The sequence below is a fragment of the Phocoena sinus genome, chromosome 7, assembly GCF_008692025.1.
Source record: "Phocoena sinus isolate mPhoSin1 chromosome 7, mPhoSin1.pri, whole genome shotgun sequence".
Lineage (NCBI taxonomy): Eukaryota > Metazoa > Chordata > Mammalia > Artiodactyla > Phocoenidae > Phocoena > Phocoena sinus.
In genome coordinates, this window is record NC_045769.1 from 6,665,534 (window position 1) to 6,678,059 (window position 12,526).

The 12,526-nt window shown below is 58.5% G+C and overlaps 1 protein-coding gene and 1 pseudogene across 10 annotated transcripts in view; both read right to left on the reverse strand.

The window, feature by feature from the left end:
- The window catches only part of LOC116756491, a 264,380-nt pseudogene that overhangs the window by 90,661 nt on the left and 161,193 nt on the right, over window positions 1–12,526 (reverse strand).
- The window catches only part of DGKD (diacylglycerol kinase delta), a 109,801-nt gene that overhangs the window by 19,447 nt on the left and 77,828 nt on the right, over window positions 1–12,526 (reverse strand). For all 10 annotated transcript variants that reach the window (XR_004350663.1, XM_032636885.1, XM_032636884.1 and 7 more), the window contains 9 exons: window positions 10,935–11,043; window positions 8,175–8,314; window positions 7,156–7,240; window positions 5,949–6,043; window positions 5,766–5,865; window positions 5,410–5,689; window positions 2,736–2,897; window positions 1,801–1,929; window positions 505–601 (listed from right to left, as the gene is read on the reverse strand). Coding sequence is in view for 9 of the 10 variants with exons in the window: in XM_032636885.1 (XP_032492776.1) it covers window positions 505–601; window positions 1,801–1,929; window positions 2,736–2,897; window positions 5,410–5,689; window positions 5,766–5,865; window positions 5,949–6,043; window positions 7,156–7,240; window positions 8,175–8,314; window positions 10,935–11,043 (1,197 nt within the window). In the remaining variant the exon portion in view is untranslated. The remainder of the gene's footprint in view (window positions 1–504; window positions 602–1,800; window positions 1,930–2,735; window positions 2,898–5,409; window positions 5,690–5,765; window positions 5,866–5,948; window positions 6,044–7,155; window positions 7,241–8,174; window positions 8,315–10,934; window positions 11,044–12,526) is intronic.

Genomic DNA, 12,526 nt, shown 5'->3' on the forward strand with positions numbered 1-12,526 from the left:
ACACGAGAACAAGCTGCGCGAAAGCCCTCACTGCCTTTGACGCTGGGCAGTGGACACAGCACCTGGCGCGCAGAGCAGCGTCGGGACTTCATTCCCCAGAGGACAGCATCTCCCCAGGCACGGCGAGAAGGCGCTTCCAGCCCGGGAGCTACACTAACGGGAGCGGCAGACCCGCCAGAAGGAAGGTAGTCAGGAGGCGGCGCCAACGCAGGGCCAGCAAGGACCGCGGGGAGGACGACCGAGGACATGGGCAGAGTCTCCAAGCCTGCCGAGGCCCCAGAAGGTCAGGCACGCGCCAGGACGGCGCCTTCCTTCCCAGACATTCCCAACCCACCCTCTGTCCCGGACGCCTCACACCTACTAGGTTTTCCTTATTGGCCAACACCAGCTGGAAAAGGGTCACCCAGGCAGCTGCTCACGAATTTCTCTAGTTAATTCCAAGCCAGTTTTCTACGCTCCAGCATTCAGCTAACAACATGCCCCCATGGTTTACCCCGTACTCACAGGTTTTCTGGTTCGGAGTTAAAGGGATCGGCATTAATTAATAATCGACTGATGACTGAACCTCCAGGCAAGGAACCAGACATCCCGGCGCGAACATCTGTAAGGGAGAAAAAGGAGACAGCACTGCCTGGCGGCTCCCAAATGAAGAGGCCGTCGTGTCTTTGAGGCTAATGGTCCACATGTTCTTCAGAAGGTTATTACAGTAAGATGTTTCTAAAATACCGCATAAAAATGTCCAAACTCTGACAATTAATAGTCTCAGGGCAAAATCCATATTCACAGAACAAAAATGAACACCAGGTGGTAACCAACACCTATGAGACACATCAGAAAAGAGCTTACAAAGATCTCACTAATTTAAGAAACTCGACCAAGATGATCCCTACTGCAACTAATCGTAGGGTCTAGCCATACAACTTTATAAGGCTAAATTCATGAGAAAAGGTTAAACAAGGAACCCTCCAGGTGACCAGAACCCTCAAGATACCTGCACCAATTTTAAAAGTTTAAATTATAAACAGTAAGGCTGAGATGGAGCCCTGCTTTTGAACATTCTGCCAATCCATCCCTTCCAGTAACATCTTTGCTGCTTATTAACCGAATCTGTCTCAGCCTCTTTTCCCTAGAGCTTCCTCAATTTTCTTTCTATTCAAATGAGATTCACCTAGCAATTGCCAATCACTTACAGGAGCAGCGTGTGCTCTAGCTTTTGCCCAGCAGGCCTCACGAAGCGGCCTCAGGAAGCTGGTCAAGGGACCATTCCCTCCTACTACAGACACAGAGTGTTATCGTGACTCCCCCTGAGGGAAGAAGCAACAGGAGCTGCCCTGACATGATCCTGGGCGAAATGAAGACAAGGCAAGGGGGCTGGGCCCGACTCTCCCGGTGGCCAGCATGACTGCTCCTTCTGCAATCATGCTGGAAACAAAGGGGTGATCCACCGGCTCCCCGTCACCACCTGCCGGCCCTTCCCTCTTCACTCAGCCCAACCCCTATTTACCCATCAGCACCCAGCTCGAGTATCACCTCCTCAGTGACATCTTCCTGGGACCCCAGGGCAACGATTTGAACGCCGTCTGCTCTTTGTAATAAACAAGAGCACTTTTCATACCGTGACATAACTCTGAAATTCTGCCTATCTTTCCCATGGACCTACGAACTCCTGGAAGACAGGGGCCTGGTCTCGTTAACCCCTCAGACTACTGCCAGGCAGAGCGACAGCTGGGCGCTGAGCTGGAAAGCTTAGCACCCTGCCTGCGCCCCTCCCCCAGACACACAGTGCAGTGCCGCACTCACTCGGGAACAGGATCTTCGTGTTCAGCGCTGGCAGGCTGTCCCGGTTTCCTGACTGCGAAGGAAGAGAGGCAGAACCGCCCAGGGACAAGCTTCCTTTGCTTATCAGCTTTTCACACGGGGATTTGGACACTATGAGAACAGAACAGAAAACAGAACGCGACTGAGCTACCCGCAGCGTTCATCAGAGAAAGGAGCAGGCGGAGGGGGGCCGAGGGAAGCGAGGAGTGGGCACAAGCGCCACCAGCCACGGCCGAGTGTGCAAGACGAGGAGCGAGGCAGCGAGCAAGGAGGGGAAACAAGAAAGGGGATGCAGAGGCGAGCGGGCTCGGGCACCCGCCAAAGAGACACAGGCCACTGAGGGGCTGGGGCCGCGGTGATGTGAGGTGACCTGATGAGGCCAGGGAGGGGGAGGGGCGGCCTGCAACCGCAGTCGGGCCGCGGGGTCTGTGCACGGGCAGAGGGGAGTCCTGCACAGGAACGTGGTGGAGGAAACTCTGGGGCAGGATCTCCCGGTGGCTCGTAAAGGCCACGAGCGAGGGGGCCGCACAGAGTTGGGGCTGTTCCAGGAGGGCTAGGGGTCCCCAGGTGGTGGCCCGTACAGCTGGGTGGTCCCTTACCACCTGGAGCAAACGTGGCGTGTGGCCAGCTGCAGCCAGGAGGCCCCAAGCCCTGGGTGAGGACCCCGGGCACGCAGGGAGGTTCAGAGGGAAGCGCCGCCCCAGCAGCAAGGTCGCCCCCTGCCCAGGGTCCCGCCAGGCCTGCACCAGGCGAAAGGAGGTGGTATGTGAGATAGGTTGCCTGTTTGAGACTTTTTATACTTCCAAGTGGCCACAGAAACCGTGAGAAAGCACCCGTAAGCTTCCCAAGGCAAGCTTCTGAGCAGCGCAGACAAAAAGGCCTGATGGCGGCGCCGTGGGTCACGAGGGCCGCTGTACCTCTGCGGAGGCTCCTGCCCTTGGCAGCGCCGTGGCCCTCGCCGTGGCCCTCGCTGTGGCACGCTCTGTCGTCAGACTTCAGGTCCTTCTTCTCCTCCGACTCGGAGAGACCTAAGATGAACCCCTCGTGCTCTTGGATCTGGGCGTTCTGCTCGTCCACAGCTGTGCAAGGCAAGGGTATTTGCGGCTGAGCGCACGGACGTTACCCCACAGGCATCGCCGGGCTGGCGGGGCTCCCACTGGACGCGGACCCCCTCCTCATCTCACTCATCTCCCTTCAAACGTCTCCTCGGCTGAAGGCTTAGACCCGAAGCTCCGACCCGTCCCACTTTCTCCCCGGCCCCGGCTCACAGGGCACCGGGACACTCGTGCCAGCTGGCTGGGGAGGAGGGCCGAGGGCTGGGAGAGACAGAGGGGAGGGGAGTAACGAGCGAGAGCGCGCGCAGCCCGGAGGGAACAGTGCACCCGCCAGTGCGCAGGGGCAGCTCACGACCTCACTGTCCTCACTGTAAGAAGCAGCAGGTCGATCTGCTCAGAGAGAAAAGGGTCTGATGAGAGCGGAAGAGGTATGAGATGCTTTCTGAAGGTACCGAGAGAGAAGACAAGAAAACTTGCTGGGGAGGATCTCAGGGTCTGGGTGAGGGTGGAGGTAATGAAGTTCACAGGTCACTGTGGTTTTACAGCGTTCTCTTCAAAGCTTAGCAAACAGAGTCTAGGAAAAGGGAGCGATCGACTGGGCGAGTCTCTAACCCTATGCGGGGGTGCCTCTCTCCCCCAGGCCGACTAAGGACAGTCAGCAGTGGCATCCTGGACACCAGGGCCGATGACCTGTCCAGGCCCCGGGCCCCTCGACCACTGCAGCCGGCGCCTGCCTCGGACACCACAGCACAGACGCCCCCCACCCCCCACCTTTTTTTTTTCTTTCTGTTAAAAGTATTTTGTCTTGTTTTAATATTTCATCAGCTTTATAGGGTTACAATTGTCTTAAATATTTCTGCTTTAAATACAATCTGCACATAATGTTATAAAATGAAAGCTTTCAGTGTCCTTTTCAATTTCAAAATCACACCTTCTTTTTTTCTTTTTTTGGTCTTTTTTTTCCCCCTCCCTTTCAATACCTGAATGTCCTGCAAAAACTGAAATAAATCGTCACAGGCTGCCCCACCACGGTCAGGGCGCGACAGGCTGGGCCCGGCCAGAGGTAGAGGGTAGTTTTACATCTTTTTATTGGAAGTTTTTTCTCCCTTTAACCTGAGTTCAGGCGCCGTCCCCACGCCCTCTGACAAACCCCAGAGAAACTGAAATTTCACATGTCAGGAATGAAAGGCTGAAGTCATGTTTGCCAACAAAAAAGGCAGAAGCAAAATTAAGGGGGGGAAGAAAGAAAGGATGGTAGTGGGCAAAAATGCTACCAGTGAGAAAAGGGGCTGTACAAACGCACAACTGTTACAAGCCAACCCCCACCCCCCCGCCACAGCCGGACAGCTACAGCCCTGCGGCTGGTTTGGAGGTCACAAGGAAGCCTCTAGAAGCAGCTCATCCGCAAGCATCTCCAGAGCGGGGGGGGCCCCTGGAGCCCCTCTCCACCCTGGGTTTGGGGGTCCCCACCCTCAGCGTGCTGCTGAGCCCCGCCTGTTCTGGAGTGGACAGCACTCAGCCCCCAACCCCTTACGTCCCGGTTTGCATAAGGGGTGCTGAGCGGCACCCCGGAAACCCCCCCGACAGGCAGCGGCGGGGCTGGGGGGCGCCCCAGGCAGAGGCAGGGCCCCTGGGGACTGAGCGCCCACTAGCCCCGGGCCCCACTCGCGTTTCCACAGCTGGTGGACTCCCCCTGCCCCGTCCCCTACAATCATCAGCATCGCCCAGCACCGCAGGCACACACCGAGTTAGACCCGGGGGAAGGAGCCTCCCGTGCGGGACACCCGCGGATGCTCAATAGGACGCACGGGGGTGGGACCCTGAGCTGGGGGCTGGGGGGGGTGGGCGGCCAGGCGGGGGTTCTGGCATCAGAAGTCAGACCTGAGGCAGAAAGAGACTCGCAGCGGGGCTGCCCGCCTGCCCGCCCACACGCTGGCAGAATGGGGGGTGGAGGGCAGCCGCCCACGCTCCGGCAGTCAGGTGTCCCCCCGTCTCTGAGCACCGCCCCGGCGCGCCCGGCCTCCGACCCCATCCTCACCTCTCTGTCCCTCACATCGTCCTACAGCCTCATCCCCCACCTCTGGCCCGGGCCCACCTCCCTCCTGGGCACGGGGCCGTCCTCCGCGGGTGTCCTCAGAACACCTCAGGTCTCAGCACGGAGGCTCTCCTCGGACCCCCCGCCCCCGGAGACAGTCCCACCTCTAAGCGGACAAGGCCCGGCTGCACCCGGGGTCTGGCAGAGCTGCCACAGGTGAGGACAATTCCAGGGAGTGGGTCCCCCAACACGCTCCCCGCGTGTGCCCGCGCGAGGCACCTTTCCACCAGCTGGGGGCGCCCTCTCGGCTCTGCCGTCCGCTCAGTGTCTTTCCATCGGGCACAGGCCCTGAGGAAGGAGGCGCTGGCCTGCATCAGGCGGTCCAGAGCGGCTCTGGCCTACACGGTGGGTCCCTCTGTGTCTCGCGCCACGTTCAGGGGGAAACCAGGAGCGCCCGGGGCTGGCCTGCAGAAAGCCCCGCGGCATCCAGAGCCCGGCTACCTTTCTCTGTGTGCTCTATGATCTGGCGAATCGCCTTCTTCAGGCTGTTGGCTCTCAGCATGAGCTGCTCCCGAGGACGGAATATCTGCGGCCGGGCTGGGCAGGCCGACCCCATGGCGCGGTCCCCGGTGGAACTGGAGCCACAGCTGCCGCCCGCCCCCTCCCCGTCTTCCGCCTCCTCGGCGATGGTGGGGGGCGGCGTAGGCAGAGAGGACGAGGCCTGGGACTCGTCATCCAGGGTCTTGAGGAGAGAATCCAGCTTCTCTTTCAGGACAGAGCACTGGGCGGGGAACAGAGGAGGGAGTGGAGGGGCTGCTGCCCCGCCCTGACACCCACCCCAGGTGCCCAGGACGCACCTTCTTGGCCATGACCTCCGACTCCTCTGAGCTCTCGGTGGTCTTCTCGTAGGCCTTCCCCACCCGAGCCACGAAGTCCTTCACGGTCTCGCAGAGCACTCTGTGGGGGGAACGTGGGAAGAGGCTTCTAGAGGGACAGTCCTGGCTGGGACCCTGACTCCCCTGAGGCCGCTGGGCACTCACTTGGCTGATGAGATCACCACCGAGTGCTGGTCGGAGGTCAGGATCTTAGAGAGATGGGCCGCGACCGAGTCTTCATAGAAGAGGATCTGCTGCACCTGCCATTGCCCCAAACAGGGCCGGTGACTGTCAGCCCCATGATGGAGCCCGGTGAGCTCGACACTAACCCCCGCCCTTTGCCGGCCAGCCCCAGCTCACTTCACGCTAATCTGACAGATTTCAAAAGCTTCACGGAGCTGTGGATGAAGGGATCTTAACAGAAAAGAACACGGTGATAAGACCTCGTGAATGGCTCGTGCTGCTTTCGTCGGAGATTCAACACCGCCAGCCTGTGCTGGACTGGAGTCCTGAATCCCGCGTCCTCCTCAGCAGTACAGGCAGCAGGCAGGGTCCTCAGCTGAGGCTCCAGTCGCATTTCTCTGCCTGGCTGGAACTCGGTCCGGGCCCCTCTCCACCTCTCGATACAAATCACCCCCTTCACCGCTCACCCCTGCCTGTGGAACTGGGGTTGCTCACCCTGTGTGACGAGCCCTCTCTTTAGACCTTGGCCCAGGGTTGGCCAACTTTACTACTGGCCGGAGAGTAAATATTTAGGCTTTGTATACGTACGTACACTCCCTCTCTTAAAACGTGCAAACCATTCTCTGCTCACAGGCCAGGTCACAGCAGCCCAGGCAGGTGTAGCCTGGGGGGCTGTAGTTTGCCAACTGCTGCCCTTGACCCTCCCGAGGGGCAGACGGGCCCTGGCAGAGCCCTCTCTCCTGGTCAGCCAGCAGCCAGCTCGCCCAGTGGGGTGAGCACGGCTGGGCGCCCAGCGCTGCGCCCGTCTGGGCCCTGAGCGAACCACTGATGACAAAAACCAGCGTAAAGTGAAAAGAAGAGCTGAACACTGAACTAGCACAGACCGACGGCAAGGGTAGGACGTGGAGGAGGCGGGCCCAGAGAGGGAGCCTGGGCTGGGCGGGGGCACCGGCAGCAGGGGCGGCAAGTCCGAGGGGGCCATCATCACAGAGGACCCCAAATCCGGCGACACCCCAGGAGGCCCCCAGACGCCCACCAATCCTGTGGAGCAGAGGCCATGGGCCGCAGCTCCACCTCGGCTGGCCCTGCGCCTGCGCGGGTCTAACCTCGGGGAGGATGTCTAAGGGTGGAGGCAGGGCCCCAAAGTGGTGAGGACAGTGTGAGCACACGGCAGGGCAACTGGAAATACCTCGGAGCCCTCACTCAAGTCTTCGGTGACAGTGGAAGAGGAGGCTGGCCGGGGGAGCTTGGTCTCGTAGGCCATGACGCTCCACCTGCACACACAAAGGCGCTCTCAGCAGGTCGGCTCGAGCCCCCAGGCAGGCCCCGTGCCTCTCCCCGCTCCCCACTCATGGCCTGGGGGCTTGATCTTATGACAGCCCTAACTTCATTTTTAAGCCTTTATCTTGACTCCCGTGTCCCTAACCTGGCTCCTCGCTTAGCTGAGAACTAACGTCACAACCCGTTGGACACGGCAGCTCCACTGAAGGAGGTGAAAGGCATCCCATAATGCTGCTTCTGGGAAAATGGGCTTCCCCCGTCAGAGCTAAAATCACTCAGCCAGCAGCCAGCTCTCCCGTGGGGGCTGAGCATTTCACAGCCTCCAAAGGCACGTAGGCCTCCCTTCAATAGAGAAGAAACGGTAGAGGCAGCTGGAGAGGGTTCAAGACCACACCTGCTTATTGCAGCGCAGGAGCCTAAGAGAGAATACGGGCGTTTCAGCAACACCAGGTCCCGCAGGCTGTGGTCAGGGGCTTTCATACGTGAGCTCAGCACTAACGAGCTCAGCACTAAGAGCAGCTCGCTCGAGAAGAGCACCCAAGTTATCGCTAAACACACAGAGGAGAGCTATCCAAAACTGAGATTCTTCTGGGAACACGGGATTGCTCAGCTGTGCAATAAGCCTTCCTACTGCAAGACGCTGCTGACAGGTATCAGACGAAGGCTGCAAAGGCCAAAGCGGACAGGGCCACCTTCTCTAACGGCCCAGAGGATCGGGCCTGGCTGGTGAGACCTGACCGCTAGAGGGCACAGTGCCAACCTGTTCTGCTCGTCAGCTCTTTCATAATCTGATCGCCAGGTAAAGCCCACCAGAAACAAGGATTCCTGCTCAGGCCGAATTTTTACAAGTAACTGCAGAGGGCCTATGGTTTCCAGGGACCCTGGGTTGAGAACACCTAGTCAAGGGGACTCGTGTGGTCCACTCACCTGTCCAGCATCTTGGTGCTGGCTCTTTCCAGCTTCTCCAAGATCTGCGGGAGCTGGGTGTCATCATCACAGGCCGAGCCCCAGCCTAACACGCGAGCCAGGTCATTCCCTGTGCCGAGGGGCAGCACTCCCAGCTGACACTGAGACACGGGGGGAAGACATGGCGTCAAACACCCTCCTTTTCACCTACAAGGTGTGAGGTCTGATCTCACACGGTGTGGTGCTCGCATTCCAGGCAGAGCCACTAGGCAGCACAGATGTCTCTCCAATCCGACAGAAAATTCCTCTCCCACCCACAGGCCTGCTTCTCATCTGCTGCCACATCTGACAATCAATCCTCTACAACCTCCCCGATCTACGTTCCCACCTTCACAGCTGTGGCCACAGTGCTGACTGCTGAGTATCTGAACCCCCGAAGAATCAGTCTGTACGACTCCCCTCCGCCTGCTTCTCCACCCTCTACAGCACCACACTAACTAATACCTTCCTTCCCCTCACAGCACCTTCCACGGCTTTAAGTCCTATCAAGACAGGCGCCAGGACTTCCAGTCTGGCCATCAAACTGGAGCACACCCTGGCACTCGGCCTGCACCCCTCCGCGCGTCACTCCCCAGAGACCCCCTGCACTGCTCAGGCCCCACCCTCCACCTGGAATTCCCACCCAGAGCCCCCTGTGGAAACCCCACCTCGTCAGTTCAGTGCTTAGGAAGCTCCCCAGACACCAGTTGCCCAAGAGCCTTCGACCTCCGAGCCTGACACGCAGGGTGGGGGAGGGTCCCTGGTCCCCCCTGAGCACGGCAGAGCCCGTGGTCACCTGCCGCAGCCACTGAGGGAGGCCCTCCACCCTGCCAGGGACAGCAAGCTGGACAGAGCAGGTGAGGAGGACAAGGAAGCCCCAACACCAGGGGGAGGCGACCCGGCGCCAGCTTCCGGGAGCCTTAGAGGAAAGGAGCAGGCAGCACGGTGAAGGGACAGTGGGGTTCCGGGAGAGGTGACCCCCCGCCAAGTCAGAGCTCAGACTGGAAGGGCAGTGAGGAGAGAGCAGTCAGAGAAGCAGAGGAGGAAGAAGGAGCTGAACCGGGGCCTCACTCTGAGTCCGGACCTTCTCCTAAGCCAAGGAGCCACCGGGGAGCGCTCAGCAAGGGTGCAGGAGCAGAGCTGTCCCAAAGAAGGTCCCCGGGGAGGTGGGGACGGGCGCGGTCCGAGAGGCTCAAAGAGGTGCGTGAGCAGAACGGCCCGAGGGGAAAGCCCCCTCAAGGAGTGGACAGATGGAGCCCGGGGCCAGCCAGACGCGCTCAGCAGCACACACTGCTGTGCTAGACACTCCAGGGCGCCGGTTAACCAGGACGAGGAGGGAGGGTGAGGGAAGGCTCAAGAACTACTGTCAGATCTCCGGCTTGGATATCGGGTAGGATCACAGGCCACAGAGAAGCCAAAGGAAATGATGCCCCCTGAACTCGGCTGAATGCATGAAAACCTGTCTTCCTGACTTGTGATAATGAACTTGGTAACAATCCTGGAAGTGAACAAAACCTAAAATTGGACCTAAGTGTACTGCTCTAACTTTACCACGAGGGGGCAGTGCTCTCTTTCCTGAGCAACTGGCCTCCCTAGAGCTGGGCAGTTACTGGCACACCAAGGGTCCCCGCTCCAACGTCATTCCAGGAGCTAAACGCTGACAGCAAAAGGTCCACCCCGCCTACAAAGACCACCAACGTGTTGAAGGACAAGTGAGGAAAAATATGGGCAACAAGGAGTTCACATCCCTAATATAACAATAATCCTTAGAAATCAATTTTTAAAAAGGTAAATACCCCAATAGAATATTAGGTTAAAAAAAAAACATGAACAGATGATTCATTTAAAACTTCATAGTTAACTGAGGATATGCTTGACTTCACCAGTATTAAAGAAATAAAAACGAAACATACCACTTTTTGTCTACTAAGTTGGGCACAAGCCTTAAGATGTGCAGTGGACAGCATATGCGAAAAGACAGTTCTATGAGCATTAGGGTACAAACTGGAGAGCAGTCTGGCAATATCACCAAAATTTACACGTGGGCGCTCTTCAAAAGAGAACATAATTGGGACATTGTATACATGGTTTTTACCAGCACTGTCATTATGAAGCAATCTGAGTGTCCATCCATGGGGGGAGATGAGCTAAACCCAGGGCTGGCACAGCCCTGCCCAGTAGAAAACCATCACATAGGCCTCCATTTAAACTGATGGATCGAGAAGTGCCCACAATGTGTTGATTAAAAACTGACACTACACAATATACTGTAAGGGTACCATGAGTCCGTTTAAATTAAAACTGCACTGCACACTGTACTATATACACATTTTGATAGACAGAGGCCTGAAGGGTAGTTACTGAAATGCTGGCAGCGGTTAATTATTGGGGGCGGGGGTGTGAGGGAGCTGGAGCAGAAAATAAATCAACACTTAAAAAACAACCCTACTCTGACCTGAAGCTCAAATATACTTCTGAGCCCTGCTCACCAGCAGGAGGCATCAGGCAGTAGGCGACATCACTACCCAATAGGGAGCCGCACCCAGATCTGCCTGTGCCCGGGACCTGCAGGGATGGAAGTGTTCTTTTTGTTAGGTCCCTGGGCCCATGACGCCATCAAGCTACCTGCTCTTCCCTCCAAGACCACCCCAAGGGGACGAGAAGCGCCCCCCGAGATGACCCAGCCTCTCTGTAACGGTGGCATCGCTCTCCCGTGGGGCCGGCCCCTCCACACCCAGGTACCTGTTTGTGAAGGTTGAGGCTGTCGATTTCAGAGAGGACCCAACCAACACTGCCATCTCCACCACAAACCAGAATCCGGAACGTATCAAACTTCTGGAATAAGCGTAGGCTGCAGAGAAAACAGAACGTCAGTGAAATGAGGTCCATCTAAAGGACAGGTAGCCGACGGCCAGTCAGTCTGGGGCTGGGGGACACCCTCTGTGCTCAAGGCCGACCCTGCGGCCTGTCCTGAGAAAAAGCCTCTCAGAGGCCAGAGCCTGGCTGTGCTCAGGCTGCGCCCACTGGGGGGCCGCCGGGTGCCTGAGAGCAAAGGCCGCACGCGTCTTCAGGAGCCCCGGGCTGCAGGATCCTGCCCACGCTGTCCCTGTCCTCTGGGCCACTCCACCCACCCAGGTGACGACCCACCCCGTGCCCCTCGTGACTCCAGCTCCGTCTCCTTCCTGTGCTCCTCTTGGCGGCCCTGCCCCTCACTCGCAGCGTCCCTCCCAGGACACCCGGCAGCCTTCCGTTCACTCCCCCTTCACTCCCCAGCCGCTTCCTGGGTGGCCTTATCCGCATCTTGGCTTCAGGGACGACACAGACGCTGATGACCCTGAATGACCCTGACGATGATCCCTCGGCTCTCCTGAAGGACAACACCTGCCCTTGTCTACCAGAATGTGCTACTCGGTGTCGCACGGGCGCCTCCTTAACCGACGTTTCCTTCCTCAGAGAAAGGCAGAGCCACCACCAACCCAATTACCGGGCAGCCCCGTCGTCCCCTCTCGCAACCCCTCCAGGAGCCTCCTACCTGCCTCCCGTCTCCTTCAAGATGCCTCCAATTCGTGCTACCAGCCTCACCTTCCCAAAACCAGTGTCGTCAGGTGTCCGGCTTTGGAAGGGGCCGCTTGCTTCCAGGACAGGTTCAAACCTCTCAGCGGCCCCCACGGCCCTCCCTGGCCAGGAGCTGCCACCATGTGTCCGCACCTCTGCACACAGCCCACCCTCTGCCTAGAGGGCTCCCTGCCTCCCTCCCCATTACCACGAACTCTCCTCAAATGCTACCTCGGCGGAGAAACTGAGACCCCCATCTGACTCGTAAGTCCCTTCTCTTGGTTCCCAAAGAACCTGCACACCACACTGCCAACGAGACAGATCGCCTGCCTTGGGCCTGGACTGTCCGTCCGCAACCGTCCCCGGCAGGCAGGGCGCCCCCTTGGCCGGGCTTTGCATCCAGCATGGTCCGAGCCGGGGGAAGGCCTCAGACAACAAACAGGACCAGGTGACAGGGAACTCGGGACGTAACAGAGGGGCGAGGCTGCACCTGACCTTCAGGCTGGGAGAGAAGCAGCCACACGTGTCCTTTAAGAACACTGACCTCCCTCAGGCCTCCCGCTCTCTGGAGAAGAGGGGACACGTCAAGGCCAGGAATCAGGAAAACGAAGCAGTATCTCTAAGTTTTCTTAGGAACAGTGTGAGAGCAAGGCTGCTTCCCAGAAACGGGACCTGTCTAAGCCAAGCGCACCGCACCTCTGCGGGTCTGCACCTGAATCGTCCTGTCTCATCCCTAACGCCTGCTACCAGCTGTGGGGCTTGCATGCTTCTCCAAATGA